This window comes from Myotis nattereri (assembly GCF_964212035.1).
Source record: "Myotis nattereri genome assembly, chromosome: 14".
NCBI classification, from domain to species: Eukaryota; Metazoa; Chordata; class Mammalia; order Chiroptera; family Vespertilionidae; genus Myotis; species Myotis nattereri.
Window position 1 is genome coordinate 9,187,912 of NC_138089.1, and position 18,558 is coordinate 9,206,469.

An 18,558-nucleotide genomic window follows, 5' to 3' on the forward strand; every position below is an offset into this window, starting at 1 on the left:
AATTAGTTTGTATTTTTAAATTAAATTAAATTTTTTTCTTTCTTTTTTGTTAATCCTCACCCAAGGATATTTTTCCCATTGATTTTTTTTAAGAGTGGAAGGGAGGGAGGGGGAAAGAGAGAGAGAAACATCAGTGTGAGAGAAGCACATTGATTAGATGACTCCCACACGTGCCCCGACCCAGGGCAGGGATAGAACCTGCAATCTAGTACTGGGAATCAAACCAGTGGCCCTTCTGTGTAGGCTGATGCTCTAACCATTGAGCACACCAGCCAGGGCTATATTATTTTTTATATTATTTCTTTAAAAAATATATTTTTTTATTGATTTCAGAGAGGAAGGGAGAAGGAGGGAAAGATAGAAACATCAATTATGAGAGAGAGTCATTGATCTGCTGCCTCCTGCACGCCCCCTACTGGGGATGGAGCCTGCAACCAGGAATCGAGCTGTGACCTCCTTACTCATAGGTAGACAGCCGACACTCAACCACAAAGCCACACAGGCCGGGCTATATTATTTCATTTATATATAAATATATGAAGTATATATTTTATGAAAAATAAATTTGTTAAATTTTTAATAAGAATAGCAGCATTGTTTTACATTTTTGAAATCTCTTTAATATGTAGTTTAATATTTGCTTCATTTTATCTGTTCCAATATGTTGTTTTGGTTGAAGTAGATGAAGAAAACCTGACCTCATATAGAGCTATTTATTTGGAAAAGGGAGGAGTTTTTAATAATCATTTCATGTAATTTTGAATATTCTTTGGTGCTCCACTAAAGTCTATGAGCAATAGTTTCTTTATTAAAGATTTGTTTTATGTGCAATCTGAAATGACTTTAATGAACGTCTCATGTTCTATCCTATTAAAGTCCGTTGGTCCATCTTGAACATAAAGTGGATTTTATGCATGCATGGTTTGTAATATCATGCATTGATCATATGGAGCATTTTGGATTATGAAGATCTAAAGGTTGACACATTTCAACATACAGTATAAAAAAGTTCCACATTTGTTAATATCATAGCATCATCACCCTGGCCTGTCCCATGTACCTAAAGGTCTCGGGTTAGCTCCCGATCAGGACACATGCCTGGGTTGCAGGTTGCCGGTAGGTGTGCAGGAAGCAACCCATCGATGTTTCTCTTTTACATCGATATTTCTCTCCCTCCCTCTTTCTCCCTTCCTCTCTCCCTGAAATCAGTAAAACACCATTCTCATCAGAGATGCTCGCAAGTACTGGGAACCTTTCAAGGTGGTAGATGCAAGTTTTCCAGAATTCTAATTTCCACATAAATGTACAAAGTTGATCGTCAGCCACAGAGCAGTCGGTTGTTTTCCTGGAGGTGGCAGACTCTGTCCCTCCATTTTCCATAGCGCCTGCCAGAGCACAGTCTGAGCCAGCACAATGCGTCCTGTTCTCCCCAGGCCTAGGCCCCCGGGCAAGGGCCTCGGACTCCTGGCACAGCCCAGCCACACGCTGTCCCTCGGAGGCCCTGCAGCTCAGGGTCCAGCTCATGTGTGTCCCTCGGAGGCCCCCGCAGCTCAGGGCGCAATGCTTGTGGACTTCCCCCTGAACTTAACCCTGAGAAATTGTCTGTAAGGAAAAAATCTTCTCTAGAAAACTCAAAAATTACTTTTCTGGGAAACAAATTAAAAATAAGAAATATCACCCAAACAAAGATATAAAAAGCAACTTAAAAAGTTATTTTAAGTATTAAAAAAGTTATTTTAAGTATTTTAAGTACTTAAGGGTTGAGACTTAGAAAAATTAGTATTTTTCACTGTTCATTAAGGACACCCGGCTTGAAAGTGCACCCTGTATGGCAAGTGTGTGGTGGGGGGAGCAGGACTAGCCCAGGTTGGTGCTGCTGCTTCGAGTCCGTGGTAGCGGCTGGCACTTTACCCACCATCACCTTTGCTTCATCAGTGCAAATGCCAACAGAGCATCATTGTTTTTAATATGATCATTTTAGTATTACTGCTACAACAAAAACCACGTTTCACGCCAGGGGCCGGCCTCCCCTGGGTTCTGGGGACCCCACTTTGAGAACCACTGTAGCAGAGAGGCAAAAACAGGCCCTTTAATGTGAGAACTAGCAACAGGCCTGTGGACGCCATCACAGACTTCAGAGTGCAGTGGCCAAGCAGCCCCGGGGGTAGATTTCTGCACATCATCCTCGGGACAGCTGGTCTCCCCATGTTCCGCGCTGGTGCGTCATTCCGAAGACGCGGTCCCCACGGGGGATGTGGCCCCGCTGTGTCTCCGTCCCGTGAGGGCGAGACCCCAGCACAGCCGCAGCGCTGGTCTCCGGCTCCTCCTTGTGCCCCTTCCTCCTCTCCCTCTCTTCCCGCTCCTCCCTCTGAGACGCCGCCCCACAAACTTCCCTCAGGACCAGGCAGACCTGATAGAAATAATGACAAGAGAAAAAAGAAAGTAGCAGAGGCACCAGTTGGCAGAGTTTAACATGGACTTTCAAACACCTGCATGAATTAAATCTTAATACAGCAAAGGCAGCAGAACTGATTCCAGTGAAAAATCACTGAAGTGGTTGATCAAGGAGCTGCTGGGCATCAGTGTAGCTCGGAGTAAAGGGCTGGTGTCCACCTTTCTCAGGTCACAGTGGCCAGTGAGCCTCGGGTTCGACAGTCAGCTCTGTATCCGTAAAGGAGAACCCATGTCCAGACTAGTGGCTGCCACTGAAAGTGACTCGACGTGAGTGTGTGCCTTGGTGCGCCCTCTGTCCTGTGACCCTCCCTGCGCCTGCGTTGTCAGCAGGTCCGTCCTTATTAGCTTTAGGTTCTTTCCTAGGAAAGCAAGTTACCCCACTTTTATTCCCCCCCAAAGCCTAAAAGGAGCAGTTCTCTTTTTCACACGGTGCTTAGTATTCCAGAAGGAAATGATCTCTGACATCGAACATCTCCCTGTCGTGTGTACCTGGATAATAAACACGCTGGAACACGCTAAATACCACATCCACGGTCACCTCCCTGACTGATCTCTATTGGCTGTGTCAGAGGTCTGCCCGCGCTGCTGGAAGTGTTGACATTTCTAAGTTGTTAGACAATCAGATTTGCATCTTGTGAGTCAGTGCACTTCCGAAGTATATGCCTGTGGGGGTTTAGTTGGTTAATTATATACTAAGTACTCTGTGCAGGTTACTGAGCTTTGGGCATTCAGGAGGATGTACAGAAATATAAGAAATGACCTCCATTACTAGATGGCTGGGGAAATAAAAGAAAGAAGATGTAACAATACAAGATAATATATGTACAGTGCTAGCAAGTGTTGGTCCTACTAGAACGTGCTTCTGTGTCAGGGCTTCCCAGAGAGCCAGCCGCCAGCAAGGCTTCTGGAACCTTCAGAAATATTATCTCCACAGTGTCCCCGGTGACGGGGGACTTGCAGGTGATGAATCTAGATGAGCTCAGACAGCAGACTGCCCCAAAGCTTTGTGGGCTAAAGCGGCCCTCGTGACCTTGACCCTGCTCTTCCAGCACCGGGGCCTGTCCTGTAACAGGCACCTGGGACCTTTATCAAAGTTGGGGGGGGAGGGGCAGGAGAGCTTTCGACACTCCCGGATCCCAGCGGTTTCTTTCTGCCTCCTGTGGGAGTAGCATCTTGTTGATAAATGTCCTCAGCAAGGTCATGCCAAGGACACTCACTTACGTGATTTCGGGAAACCAGCAGCCCCACACCAAGGTTAGAACTATCCCAAACTTGTATTATTCTACATATTAAACCAGGGAAAGATGAAGGATCGTGCCCCAGCTCTACTCCCAGCACTAATATTAACAAAATGCAGAAATCGGAAGTGGCATTATCCATAAAGGGAACGAAACAGGAACCAAGCAAGTGCTCTCTCTGCGAAGGGAGTGCAGGCTCTGTTACCTGCGTCCCTCCAGCGAGTGCTGCTGTCGGCCCACTTCCGTTGGCATCCCCCTCTTTACGCCTCCTGGGTATCGAGCACTGTAACTATGGTGCATTTAGAGATGTGAGTTAGCAAAGAGATATTATAAAAGGAGAACTTCCAAGTTGAATGTGGAAATAAGTGCGATGTGAATCATGGAAAGAAAGGAGGAGGGAACTTAGAGGATCAGAAGACAGCACATCTGTTCCGTACGCGGGAGTTGGCACTGGGATCCGAATAGTGACAGACAAGCCCAGGACCTGGCGGGTCGCGCTGTCCCAGGGAGCAATGACTTTGCAGCAACACATTGTGGCTCAAAGAACAGAGTGGGAACATGCAGTTAGTAGCCAGAGTGCGTGACATTGGCACGTAGAACCCAGGCAGGACTGTCACATGGAAGTAAAAGTGGATATAAAAGCAAGGCAGAGTGGGGAGAGGGGAGGGGGAAGGGGGAGCTAGGGTTCGCCATCTAATGACCTGGAGGAGGATGGCATCCTTGGTGCACTTGGGAAAGAGCATGGGAACTAGAGAGAATGGGAGAGTCTTATATGCGGGGTGGGGAACCTTTTCTCTGCCCAGGGCCATTTGGATATTTATAACATTATTCAAGGGCCACACAAAATTATCAACTTAAAAATTAGCCTGTTATATTTGGTCAAACATTTAATTAACTCATCCCTAATGCCTTGGCAGGCCCAGACCAAATGGTTTTGAGGGCCGCATATGGCCCTCGGGCCAGACGTTCCCCACCCCTGCCTCAGGGCAGAGCCACCCTTCTTCTGAGAGGAAGCTCTGCTATCAGATGGAAGGCATGTGGAGGCGGGATGTGGGAGTGTGGGGGTGAGCCACGGGGAGGTGCGAGCAAATGCACGCCACCCCCACCAAGGGCCCCAGCAAGGCACCCTCAGGCCCGGCTGCGCTGGGCATTGTTCCCCAGCAGCACGGCCCAGGTAACGTAAGAAACCAGCCAAAACCAAAATCTGCCGCAGAAGGTCTGGTCTCAGCCCTCCAGCGTGAACCACTGGTGACTACAGGGATCTCTGAGGGGTTTCTCTTAAGTTCAGTCTAAGTTCTTCATTTGCTTTCTTCTGGGTTGGAACATAAATTCTGCTCCTCCCACAAATCTCCCTGTGTTTAGCTCCATTTCACCCAGCCTTACACTGTGATTTTTCTAAACAGAGCAAGTCTTCCTTGCCTCTGGTGACCGAGGCAGACGAAGGGGCCAAAACATGCTGGACGATTCCAGGGGTAGTTTCCAGTTAACTTGACACAGCACTGTGCTTCCTGTCTTAGCTGATGTGTTTCTCGGAATCTTTATCCATATTAATACGTATTAAAAATGGTCACATTTCCAGAACATACACCCTTGTCTAGCCAGTGAAAATGAGGTGAGAAAGGGGTGTCCATCACCCCGACATCTATGTTAAAGCCAAATGACACGTAAAGGAAACCAAGTGTGCCAGAAAATGTTTACCGGAGTCTGCATTACAATAATAAATAATTGCTGCTAACAGCCATTAGCTGCTTCCTACGTTTCGGATCCTCTGACACATGGCTGTATAGTCCGAACAAGTAGGAGACTTTTCCTAACCAGGATAACAGACATGTCAGCAGCCGGTACTAGATGCATTGGTAGTATCTCTTTCTTATGAATGAACACGGTGGCCTCTCTGCTTGCTTGGTGGCCATTTGGAAGCTCTGGCCTCCTGCCCGGAGCCACCGGTCCGTGGCTCGCATCTGAGAGCCTCTGGTGCCCTCACAGTGTAGGAGTGTCCCGATGAGAAGCTCTGATCAGTCAGGTCAGCTGGAGCTGGTGGGGTTTCGTGGACAAATCTTTGTTCTCAGCTGAATAGTAAGCATCGCTGTTTAGCAGCGGGTAAGGAGACGGCTCTCTCCCCTTTGAAATGGCCGCTTAATAATGACAGGTGTTCACTGGCCGTGTCGGAATAGGCTGACCAGCTCGGCACAGGGCTGCTTTTCTTTAAAAGACTCCTGGTCAGCTGAACAACCACATTCTGTGGGGAGCTTGTTAGCTTTTGTCGGCAGTGGTTTCTGTTATGAATGAAGAGCGCATTGTCTGGAATGAGCTTTTCTTTGCTTATTGCAGTGTATACACACGCAGCACAGAAGTTACATGGGCGGTTAATTCAGGCCAACCCATGATACTCCTGAGAAACACACGACATTACTCGATAGCCTTGCGTAGCCAACGTGGGGACATGCCCCACCTCCCCGGGCACAGCCTGTTGCTGCTGTGGTTGGGAACGTGGCCCCTGGAGGGGTCGGATGTTCTGTGCCAATGTGCATCGCTTTTCCTCTGTGTGTGATCCTCAGTCCTTCTTCGGCTCCCATTTCTTGCACACCCACCTCTCACCTTGCTTTCTGCCTGCTGGTGCCCACATACCCCTCCTCATCCCCCCCCCCCATCACTGTCCCCGTGCGTGTGCCTTGCTGGCATTCCGAAGCTGTCACCTCTCCTCCCTGTAAGTGTTAGTCATCATCACCAGGTTAAACCAAAAGAGATGTTGGACACAGTCTTGCTCTGTCACGAAGCCTTAAACCCTCCCATTGTCTAAGACGGTAACGCTCCTTAGCCCACGCCCCACCCGGCCTCGCCTGGTGTTAACTAGACTGCTCAGAGCTTCTGTAGATCGAATATTTCCGTTTCCAGACAGATGCCCTATGATGTCTGCCACTCTGGCTTCTCATCTCACCCTTCGGTGGTGCATGTGACTGAAATACATGCCATTTGGACCCGCGCTCTCTCGCTGCAGGAAGCCCGTCCTGTGGTGCTGGGACCAGGGCTCCCGAGGGCCCAGGGCGCTCAGGGGAGGGTGGCTCCCGCACGGCGCAGCGTGGGTTCCTTTTTCTTTTGGATGTAACAACTGGAGCGCCAACGGCCTTAATAAAAAGGCGGTTTCTGGGATTGCACCTGGGAAGCTCCCTACGCTGCCTCTCACGCCCTCTTGTTCTTTCTTGCTGCCTCTACCCTCGGCCTCTGTTGAGGCAGCTGGTGTTCCCACAGACCAACCATCTATTACGCCCATCCAACCGGGCGTGTTGTTGGGCCTTTGAGGGGACCCAGCAGACTCTTCCCCATCTGGGTTTTGTTCCTGCTGAGAAATAAGATACAGGACTCGGGGGACCAAACTGCCGCCTCCGTGACTGAGAAAGAAGCGGCAGCTGCACCTCATGGTGCACCAGCAGCGGCTTCCTTACCGACCGCGGAGTTCGGCAGCGTGACGCCAGTCACGGGCGGGCGCTTTGGACCTGGGCCCTGGGCGGGCCTCCCACCTGCAAGCCTGCAGGTGAGAGACGCCTGGGCCTGGGAGCAGCCCCTTCGGAGGGAGGGCCCAGGAAGTGCGAGGCTGGCTCTTCCATCAGGTGTTCCATCAGATCGGCCCTGCCACCACTGCCACCACCACCACCTCTACCACCACCACCACCGTCACCACCACCACCTCTACCACCACCGCCACCCCTGCCACCACCACCACCTCTACCACCACCGCCACCACCACCACCTCTACCACCTCTACCACCACCGCCACCACCACCCCTGCCACCACCACCACCTCTACCACCACCGCCACCACCACCACCTCTACCACCACCGCCACCACCACCCCTGCCACCACCACCACCTCTACCACCACTGCCACCCCTGCCACCACCACCCCTGCCACCACCACCACCGTCACCACCACCACCACTACCACCACCGCCACCCCTGCCACCACCACCCCTGCCACCACCACCACCGTCACCACCACCACCTCTACCACCACCGCCACCCCTGCCACCACCACCACCTCTACCACCACCACCACCACCACCCCTGCCACCACCACCACCTCTACCACCACCACCACCCCTGCCACCACCACCCCTGCCACCACCACCACCGTCACCACCGCCGGCAGCAGGGCCAGAGCCTGCAGTGCTGTGTGATGTCTGGCCCCTCATGCACGTCACAGGGCATTAGTCTGCCCTCGGCCTGGGCGGCCTTTGGGTCAGGTGCCCACCCCGTTCTAGGCAGTGGTCATCCCTTCAAGCACAAGAGCCTGACGCTGTTTCCTGAGTGGAAGCTGAGCATGGGCACCTGAGTAAGGAGGGGTGTCTGAGCCGGCAGGTATGGAGCTGGCATCTGAGTCCTGCCCCACATCACACACCACTGGCTGCCCCTGGGGGCTTCCTGAGTGACCAGTGAGCTCATGTCTACAGCTTCAGGCTCCTTATGTGACGCGTGAAGGCTATCAGAGAACTGACACCCGGGTGGATTCCCCCTGTGCTTTCACAGGTGACGGGTGTGTCCTGTTAAAAGGACTCTCCCAAGAGCACCACCTTGGGGCTGCCCAGAGCAGAGCCACCTGAGCTGCGAGTGTTTCAGAGCAGGGAGGCCACAGGGCTCTCATCTGCCACCTTCTGTTGCTGGTGGCCGCCTGAGGTGCTGTGAAGGCTCTGTGCTCATCCCGTCCACCACAGAGGGGTGAGGGGCGTGCTGGAGCCAAGTACTTGCCATTATTGGCTCAAAGCACTGAGGTGGGGTTCCCCCCTCCCCCCAGAAGCACAGCTGGGCATCAAAATGGGCGGTGGGGCTGCGCTGGGAGCGCTCCAGAGCGTAAAAACATTGCTTACGCTCCCCTGGCCCTGCAGCCACGGCCCACCATGTGGATCGTGCAGAGCAACAGAGGTCTGAACTTTTCTGTGAAGGGCCAGATTTCAGGCTCCGCGGGCCACATTTGCAGGGCCGTGCAGAGGCAGCAGTGGCTCCGTGGGGGAGTCACTGAGCAATGGGGCGCACGGGGTACAGCTCCACGTGGTGTCTCAGTCCTCGTGGATTTTAAACCATGTGAGGGATGCACACAATTTTGATACGATTCTCATCCACCTGCAGTAATTTATCCATGTTGCTCAGCTGGTCAGTAACAACCGGGTTTGAAATCTCAGCTTCCCCATCTGTGAAATGGGAGCAAAACTACAGGCGCCTCATAGTGTTTTATAAGCAGCAACTGAGTTTTAAACACATTTTTAATACATTTTTATTGATTTCAGAGAGGAAGGGAGAGGGAGGTAGAGATAGAAACATCAGTAATGAGAGAGAATCATTAATCAGCCACCTCCTGTCACGGTTCAATTCCCAGTCAGGGCACATGTCTGGGTTGCTGGCTCAATCCCCAGTGGGAGGCGTGCAGGAGGCAACTACTAAATGATTCTCATCATTGATGTTTTTATCTCTCCCTCTCCCTTCCTCTATGAAATAATTAAAAATATTTTTTAAAAACAAACAAGCAAAGAAACAAAAACACTCAACCTTCTGGTTCATGGGCCTATGCTCAACCACTGAGCAACACTGGCCAGACACGAGCAGATGAGTTTTTAAATCACCCAGTGTGGTCCCTGGCTCAGTACGGGTTAGCTGTGGCTATTATCGAAGCCATCACCCCAGCCAGCAGGCCAGCGAGCTGCCTGCAGCGAGCCAGCCCGGCACCAGGACCGCTGCCCTCACCCTCCAGGAGCTGCCCACCTCCGATGTGACCAGTAGCTAATGTCCAGGTCCCCTCCTCCACCTGATGGTCACGTGAGAGGAGAGTCCGGAGGAGGAGCAAAGGTGCAGGGACGATGGTGTCGGTCTGCCTTTATACAGTTTGCTTCCGCCTACCCCCTCTCTGAGCAAAACAAGCAAACAACAGAGCAGCTGCGCAGAGCAGGCCCGCATAGTTCCGGATTCAGGGTCACCGAGTCGCTTTGCTGTGTTCCACCAGAGCGGCATTCGCAGGCACTGCGGTTGGAATTCCAGGTACTTCTCATGTATCACAAAATATTGTTATTCTGATTTGTTCCAAGAATTTTAAAATGTAAAAGCGATTTTTAGCTCAGCGTGGTCAGAAAGAGGCCACACCTCGCTGTGCCCGCCAGGCCCGTGCTCTCCAGGCCTGATGGGGGCCCTGACCTGCCTCGGGTAACTAACTGGTTGTTTGACCTGAGCCAGTTGTGGACATCGATGGGCTCAGTTCCCTCCAGTAAAAATAAGCAGCTTGGCTTACAGTCTCCCTGGGCCGCCTGCCGTGCGGGGCCAGGGGGAGGCGAGGGGGAGGGTGCGGGCTGGGGGGGCCGTGGTTCCACGTGCCTTTGCAGTCAGCAGGCCTGGAGCTGGGCCTGGCTCGGCCTCTGACTTTCGGGGATAGTGAGCAAGTTCCCAGGCCTCCCAGTACCTCGGTTGCCTCATCGGTCACCAGGGGATAAAAGGACATCACTTTGGGGTTGTGAGCCCCTTGACTCATGTATCCACCGAGCATTCATTGTTCCTCACATACACTCAGTGCTACCTATTGTATGTTCTAAAAGAACCTGCATTCCTGTTGATAATACTTTAAAAAGAGAGCTTCTACGCTCTGCCATGGCTTTCCTCACAGCCCTGAGATAAAAAGCCCAGGAAGTTGGGGGGAGGGTGGTGTGCACCCTTTAAACCAAACCCTGTAATGTGTGTCCTCCCTTGTAATGAAGGCAAAGAACAAACTTGATCAATTAACCTTGCATCTCTGTGTGGCTCTCTGACTCCACCCAGTGGCAGGTAGTCTGCGGCCAAACAGGCAGAAGAGGGAGAATTTCAAGACTGTAATAATTATTATTCTCTGGTAGAATGTCCTCTACCAGTAGAGCGAGGTTTCATTTTGAAATCGTTCCCCATTGTTCTCTGTGCGTTGCCTTGTTTCAGGCACGAGGTGGGCAGATCCTAGGCGATTGCAGTGCAGCCAGCGGGCACGGGCGGGCTGTCCGGTTCGGTGGTGATCCAGGTGTTGCTCCAAGGGAGATGTGGCCAGGGCAGGGGCTGGGGCAGGGGCAGGGACAGGGGCAGGGGCAGGGGCTGGGGCAGGAGCTGGGGCAGGGACAGGAGCTGGGGCTGGGGCAGGAGCTGGGGCAGGGGCAGGAGCTGGGGCAGGGCAGGGGCAGGAGCTGGGACAGGGGCAGGGACAGGGACAGGGGCTGGGGCAGGGACAGCGACAGGGATAGGGGCTGGGGCAGGGACAGGGATAGGGGCTGGGGCAGGGATAGGGGCTGGGGCAGGGACAGGGACAGGGATAGGGGCTGGGGCAGGGACAGGGACAGGGATAGGGGCTGGGGCAGGGACAGGGACAGGGATAGGGGCAGGGACAGGGATAGGGGCTGGGGCAGGGGCAGGGACAGGGATAGGGGCAGGGGCAGGGACAGGGATAGGGGCTGGGGCAGGGACAGGGATAGGGGCAGGGACAGGGGCTGGGGCAGGGCCTGGGGCAGGGGCAGGGATAGGGGCTGGGGCAGGGGCTGGGGCAGGGACAGGGACAGGGGCAGGGGCAGCGACAGGGATAGGGGCTGGGGCAGGGGCAGGGACAGGAGCCTAGGCAGGGGCAGGGCCAGGCAGCTGCAGTTGGGACTTGGCAAACTCCCATTTTTCCTCATCTCTCTAATTGACTCTGTCCCTGTCTTTTTTCTGTGCCTGACCCTCTCTGAGTTATACCTCATGTGTGTCTGGCATCTCTCTCTCTCTCTCTCTCTCTCTCTCTCTCCTCTTTCTTTTTCTTCTTCTACCCCTCCCCCTGCCACTCTCCCTTATTCTCCTGTCTAAATCCCTGGTTTCCTTCTTTTATCCCTTCTGTCTCTAATCTTTCTTTTTTGTCTCTTTCTCCTCCTCTGTGTATCTCTCGGCTGTCCGTCTTTCTATCTGTGCATCTAGTGTCTGTCATTTTTGGACTCCGCCTTGCCCTCTGCCCCAGGCTGTTTCTCTCCCCCTGTGTCTGTCTGGGGCCTGTTTGTGAGCATCGCCCCCACCCCACCCCACGCCCCTGTGGACCCTCCTCTGACCAGGGCCCTGCACACGCTCTGAGCCCATCCAGGCCCGAGCTTCCATCTCAGCATGAGGACTCCTCCCACCGGGCTTAGCTCTGGGCGTGCTCAGTGTATGCTGAATAATTAAGGCTGTAATTAAAGTGTAAGTGCAAGTATAATTAAAATTCACTTTAGTGGATCCTGAAATTATGAAGCAATTAGGTATTGGATGTGGCCCGGCAGGAGCAGCTGGAGGAGAGCTGCTCCCATCCTCCCTGGCCCGGCCCTGCCCACCACGCTGACCCTGAGCAGCGCCCCACTTGCCTGGGGCAGGAGGAGCTGCTGGGCAGAGGGCTGGCGGCAGCTGGGAGCACTCATGCAAGGGCAGGGGACTCGGCCAGCTGCTGCTCCGCCCTTCCTAGCTACGGGCCCACAAAAGCCCTGGAGAGCCCCGGGAGGCGGAGCAGTGTTAGGCCGAATTGCAGGCCTAACAAAACGGTTACCTGAGGATGTTGGGGCAGCAAGGCGATCAGAAGCATGTCTTTTCCCGTCCCCCCCTCAGCACGCTTTGTGTGAGCCAGCGTGGTGTCTGGTCCATCGGCAGGTCCCTCCTGGGTAGCAGGCGCCCGCACATCCTGGGGCGTGTGTCTCGCCCAGTGGTCAGCAAACTGCAGCTCGCGAGCCACATGCGGCTCTTTGGCCCCTTGAGTGTGGCTCTTCCTAAGCCTTAGGAGTACCCTAATTAAGTTAATAACAATATACCTACCTATATAGTTTAAGTTTAAAAAATTTGGCTCTCAAAAGAAATTTCAATGGTCGTACTGTTGATATTTGGCTCTGTTGACTAATGAGTTTGCCGACCGCTGGTCTAGCCAATCGCCAGCCCGGGAAGCTCGTGTTCAGTGGGGACGAGATGTCAGGAAGTGGACCCAGGGTGCTGGGATCTGACTCACAGGCACCTGGGAGCTCGTTTTATAATCCTTTGCTCTGGCTGGCAGTCGGGAGGTGGTGACAAGGCTTCCCAAAGAAATGCCATTTAAAGGGAGATCTCATGACCAGATGGGCATCGGCCGGGCAGAGAGGGAAGCAGAGCTCGGGGGGGAGGCCAAGGCCCGGACTGTCTGCCAGGTCCTGGGTCGCAGGCCACGCATTTCCCCTTGGAAACGCCTGGTGTTCATCGGGTGCCGAAGAGGATATTAGTTAGGCTAGTTGGATGCGAGGAAGAGCAGCCCATTTGTCTCGGGGAGGGGAGGATCAAGAGTTCATTTCACCCCTACGCGTACAGGGAGCCCCGGTGACGCTGATGAACAGTTCTCATGGGCGGGAGCCACAGGGAAGCTGGCCCCAAGCAAGAGAAGGGCCGGGCTCGGGCGCCCTGGTCTGGGACTCAGCTCTGCAGCCGGCGCCGCGTGCTCCTGCCTGCTCACCTGTGACAGGCCTGTCCCTGCCACCACGTCTGTCACGCATGCTGCCCGTTCCCCTTCTCAGGAGAGCGAATCTGTGCCCAGCGAACAGCCACCGTCAGTATTGGACTGTCCTTGATCAGGTGCAATCAGTGTCCTGGGAACAATTGATTCTGCCCAGGAAACACCGGGTCCCTCCCCCAGCGGGCAGGGGTGGGGTAGTTCAGCCAGATGGGAGGCTGGAAAGAGCAGCATCCTAATGGTGCATGGTCTTTGCCCGAGTGACGTGTAGCGTCATTGAGATCCAAGTGGTCTCACGCAGGGAATCGTGCTGCACAGTTAAACCCCACGCCAGAGGTCCAGGAGTGACCATGGAGAGGGAGGAGCGAAGGGCTGAGACTGAGCCCTGCAGCCAGGAAGCCTGAGTCCCGGCCGAAAGGTCTGACTTATGAACACCTGCCTCACGGTCATCGCAGAGAGCACATAGAGGCACGTGGAGGACTTCGTACACCACAGAAACGTAGATATCTTACTATTGCCAACATTCTTATCATGGCATGTTTGCAAAGTCATAGGAGTTATTCAGGATGCAGAACAGACATTTCAAGCATTAGCTCCAGAAATCCTGTAAAGCAGTGAGAGGGAGCCGAAGGCTCGTCCCAGGGCCTCCTGGCTACACCAGCCATGCCCACTGGGCAGGAGCCGGGAACCTGCTCTCACCTCAGTCCTCTCATCTGTAAGTGAGGAGAGTAACAGCCACCTCCGGGCGCCACGGAGGAGCACGTGAGCGGATATGCTTAAGGCCCTGGGCCATCGCTGCTTTGACTGGTTACCACCACCACTGGCTGCTGTCCCTGTATCAGGCCAGGTCCACACAGCGTGACTGGCCCCCGGGTGGCAGGCCTGGTAAGGCTGTGGGCTCACTGGGCGCACCCCACAAGAGGCAGGCAGGACCCCGCCCTGGGGTCAGGCAGAGGAGCCTGCCTCCTGGGGGGCTCCTGGGGGTCACGTGTTGAGATTGGGGGGTGCTCTGAAGAAAAAGGGAAGAGGGAGAGAGCCTTTCGTACCTGATCTTAGGTTTCTTCCTGGCAGATTGGAGGACAGTCGGGGGAGGAATTCTTTTCTGTGTCTGTGTTGAAGGAGATAAAGACGTACAGTTACTTGGTCCAGAGACTGACTGGCCCCGTGCCAGCCGGGCTCTTCCTGCCCCCCCCGAGCACTGCCCGAGAGCCCCCCCCCCAGCAGTGTGGGGTTCCCGCCCGGTCCACACCCGTCCAAGCCTCTGCCCTACCCGCCAGCCTCCGGGCCGCTGGTCAGACTCACCAGGTGGACCAGATGTGCACGGAGGCCATGCTGATGAGCTGAGGTCTGTCAGACCTTCACTGAAGTCACAACCTGCCCCGGCATTCAGCAACTTCGCACGCGGAACGTGGATGAGCCGTTTCCGCGGTGGGGAACCGGGTGGGCCCGGCCGGGTCCTGAGGTCAGGCCGCTCACCGAGGTCTAGTCCAGGCTTGACTGGGCAGGGCCGCTCCCAAGTCACTCGCATGTTGCGGGGGGACCGAGGCCACAGGTCTTCCCTGGCTGCTGGCGGAGTTGCCCTCAGTTCCTCGCCTCCCAGAGGCCCCGGCAGCTTCCCTCCTCGGGGAACGATCCAGGGGCCGAGGGAGCAGACAGACCCGTGGGCGTTGTCACGGAGGCTCTGAGGCATGCTGTCGCCTGCTGCGCCTCATTGAGCAGCAGCAGGTAGGTCCAGCCCAGCGTCACGGGGGTGAGCATCGGGAGCCATTGGTCCCCTTGGCGCTGCCGCCCATTTACAAAGTCACCTCTGTGAAGCGATGCAGCTTCTGCAGCAGAGACGCTGACATGTCCGACTCACACGCTCTTCGTCATCCACTCGAGGCCTCAGGGTGGGAGGGTGCCCTGCTCTGACCCAGTGGCCGCTGCGGCCTCGCTGCTGCCTTGCAGGGCAGCCTGGCCGGCGGCGTCCAGAAGGCGGGCAGGGCAAAGGATGCACGGCTACTTGCAGGTGTTATGGGTGTGTGTTTTGTATCCCTTGCCCTCCAGTGGCCAGAACTCAGTCACATGACTCAGGCCAGGGCCCTGGCGCCGCTCCCTGGTGGGCAGCCACCCCCCCGCCCCCGCCTCTGCTCCCACTGGACGGGGAGCAGGAGCCGCTGGGCGCTGGCCTGGCCACCGACACTGCCTTTTGCAAAGCGCTGTCACAGGTGTGAGCTCTGCCTGTCCTTGGCCTGTGCTCCCAGCAGTCTCACCTCGAACAGGAGACAGCATCGCTCTGGAATAGTTAGGACAGTGTGCTGAGAGAGAACAGGCTCCGCCCATCGCTGCCGCCGCCCCTGTGTGACCACAAACGCTCTCCCTCCTCTATGTGCCTCAGTTTCCTCATCTTGTAACAGGGGCAGCGGCACCTGTTCAGGGTCGTCGGAAAGAACGTATCTAAGTCACTGACAGTAAGCCTGGCATATGTACGTGCTTAATGTTATGTCTGGAGATAAAGCAGTTAAATGATTTACCCAGAACTGTACACTCCCGCACCACAGGGGCAGGGAGAGGCGGGTTTCAGCTAATGGCTTCCTACCTTTGGGGTTGTTGCTTCGCAGAGAGCACATTCGTCCGATTTCCGTGTCAAGCAGCGGCCAGTGAGCATTGAGCCAGAGACCCAGTGCCCAGTGCCCTTCCCCTCGGCTTCCGTGGGCCCGGAGCCCCGAGAATCCACATGACATCACCTTTCACTCCTGCCGCTCACTAACTCTCCTTTCCCTCCACATGGAACGCTGCCCGGCTCCTTTCTTCGTGCTCCTGGGCCGTCCCACGCCCGGGCTCCAAGGTCCTTGCTTATAAATAGGCTGCCTGGCCAACTAGGTAAAAGCACAGGAAGTGATGTCAGATGAGCTATTTCGTTAGACTTGCATTGTATGACAGTTCTCCCAGAGGCTGCTCACCCTGAAAGGACAGAAAAGCGTTTCGCATGTTAAGTAGTCGGTCCCAGCAAACCTTCGGGGGTGGGGCCGGCAAGTGCTGCAGACCCACCAGGACGGCCTGGCGCGCTCCTTGCTGGGCCTCCCTGTTATGTAGGATGAGGGGGAGCAGAATGGAGCGTGTTGAACACTGGCATTGTCCCACAGCGTGGTTCGTGGCCACAGGTGGGCAGATTGTCTGACCCGCAGGTCCCAGATGAGGCCACACTCAGACCTTCCCTTCATTAGGACCCCCCTTCAGTGCGTCTACCTGGCTGTTACCAGTGATTGCAGCTTTCATCAGTGCAAAGTGTCTCTCTCGGAAGTCCTCTGTTTCGCCTTCTTTTCCAGCTGGACCTCTCTGATACAGATCTCCTCCGTGGCCTCTCCTGCCGGGACACGGACTAGACCTGTGTCACCACCTCCCGGCGCACGGGGTTCAGGTCAATAGTCACGCGCCCTCCGTGTGGCTGCCGGTGTCCCTGCCACCCGCACCTGGGCTTCCTTCTCTTGCTCATTTTTGACACAAAGCTTTTTCTTTAGATCCCATGTTCAGGCTGTTCAGTCAAGGGATACATCCATTTCAGATTTTCCTTTTGCAAACTCATTGAACAAGTGGTTGTTAATCTTTCTTTTTTCATGATCTTCTAAGAACCTCGTTATTTTCATTTTCTAAATGCCAGAGAAAATATAGGCAGTATCCTTTAATGCCAGACAGTTAGATGGAAAGCGGGGAAAATAAATTTGTCATTTGGATTTATTTAAGTAGCCAGATCTGCATCGTAAAAAGCTGAAAGGGAGTCGTAATTGGGTTGCGTTGGTGAGACGGGGCATCGGGTCATGTTAGGTTTGACTCTGGGGGAACCTCCAGTGCCATAGCAGTGACTGTGCCCCCGCCCCTCGCAGGAACCAACGTCCACGAGGCCCAGCGCATCCTCGGCAGCAGCGGGCTTCCCATCACTTCGGCCGTCGACCTGGAGGACGCAGCCAAGAAGGCCGTGGCCAGCGTGGCTAAGAAGTGAGCCTTTGCCCTGGCCCCCCGGAGGAAGAAGACCATTCTGCCGTAGAAAGGGATGGTTCTCTCCTCACTGAAGGAAGTGGTTCTCTCTTTGGGGGAAACACGGGAAGGGGAGAAGCAAGACCATTTGTGAAAAATCTTAATTCTCTATCTTCTTGAACCAGATACCTAGACAGACTAATCTGCTTTCACTTATGTCTTTATTAAATTAACGCCCTGTGTTCCCACACTTTTCTGCCTGCTCAGTAGACCTTGTGTGGCCAACGCTGGGGAGCGTCTGATGGCAGTTTGGGTGACATTTAATCTTGAACAATAAAAAATCACAGGCCGTGCAAACTCAGGCAAGACTCCCTTAACAGATTAACTCTCTAGCAGGTGCAGCGAAGACAGTCAACCAAATAGCTGTTACACTGTCACAGCTTTCCACGTTCCTGATGCCAGCACATGCTGGGAAAACCCATGAATATTCCAAAATATATTTTACAGTGGAAGGTCCACACTTCACATGATATTCCATATATTCTTACCTTTGCCTTAATACTGAGTATACTCCTTACCTCACTCGGAATAAAGCCAGAAGCCTTACTTATGATTTTTTAGTAGATTTTATTTAATGTGAAAACTGAAAAGAGCTGATTCTTATGGAGATCTCTCTAATTCAGACATTCCAAGATGAGACATCATTGTAATGTTATAGTGAGTGTCAATACCTTCTCCCCCTGCCCTTTTTGACCCCCCCAGAATCTACCAACTGGGGGCACGTAATTAAGAGAATGTGGCTTCTCCTATAGTGCCCATTGGGAGGGGGGAGCGAATTAGGTTTACGATGATATTTTGCTAAATCTTTATTTGTACACAAATTTAAATAAAATCCTGTTTTGTAAACTCTAAGATCTGTGTATTTCTCATTTTTGTCAATATTATTCCTTAAACACTTTTCTCTAAAAATTAGGAAATTTGGGTTATATATTATATGGTCCCAGGATTAGTCCAGTTTCACCCAACTTCAGCAGCAACCATTTCTGTTAGGAGATTATTCAATGAAGGAATAAAAGTTATATACAAACCAGTAGTGTCACAGGCGTTTAACAGGTTAAAATGTGACCTCAGTCTGCAAAATGCTACAGGAAATCGGCGACATAAACTCCCATCTAATGAGGTTCAGTTGCCAGTGGTAACAGTTTTCCCATCAACATATAAACGTGTAGCAGACCAGACTTTTTTGTTTGTCACTTCCCAGTTCTCATTCGTTCCGCACAGCCACAAGTTGACAAGTCATGTTGTAGCTCCATGTTTGCCATGTTTCTTTTTATTATTATTTTGTAATAAGTGAAAAATACCAATTATGCCTTTTTTGGTGTGTTTTGAGTTTTGATAGTTTAAACAACTAGTTAGCATGGTAAAAGAAACAATATATATTTTGCCAATTAGGCAAAA

General features: G+C 53.4%; 1 protein-coding gene across 1 annotated transcript in view; it reads left to right on the plus strand.

Annotated features, from left to right (window-relative positions):
- Window positions 1-18,011, plus strand: part of SUCLG2 (succinate-CoA ligase GDP-forming subunit beta) — a 233,953-nt gene extending 215,942 nt beyond the window's left edge. The window contains exon 11 of the mRNA XM_081106616.1: window positions 17,010-18,011. Coding sequence (XP_080962742.1) covers window positions 17,010-17,125 — 116 coding nt within the window. The 3' untranslated portion in view covers window positions 17,126-18,011. The remainder of the gene's footprint in view (window positions 1-17,009) is intronic.
- The last annotated feature ends 547 nt before the right edge of the window (window positions 18,012-18,558 follow it).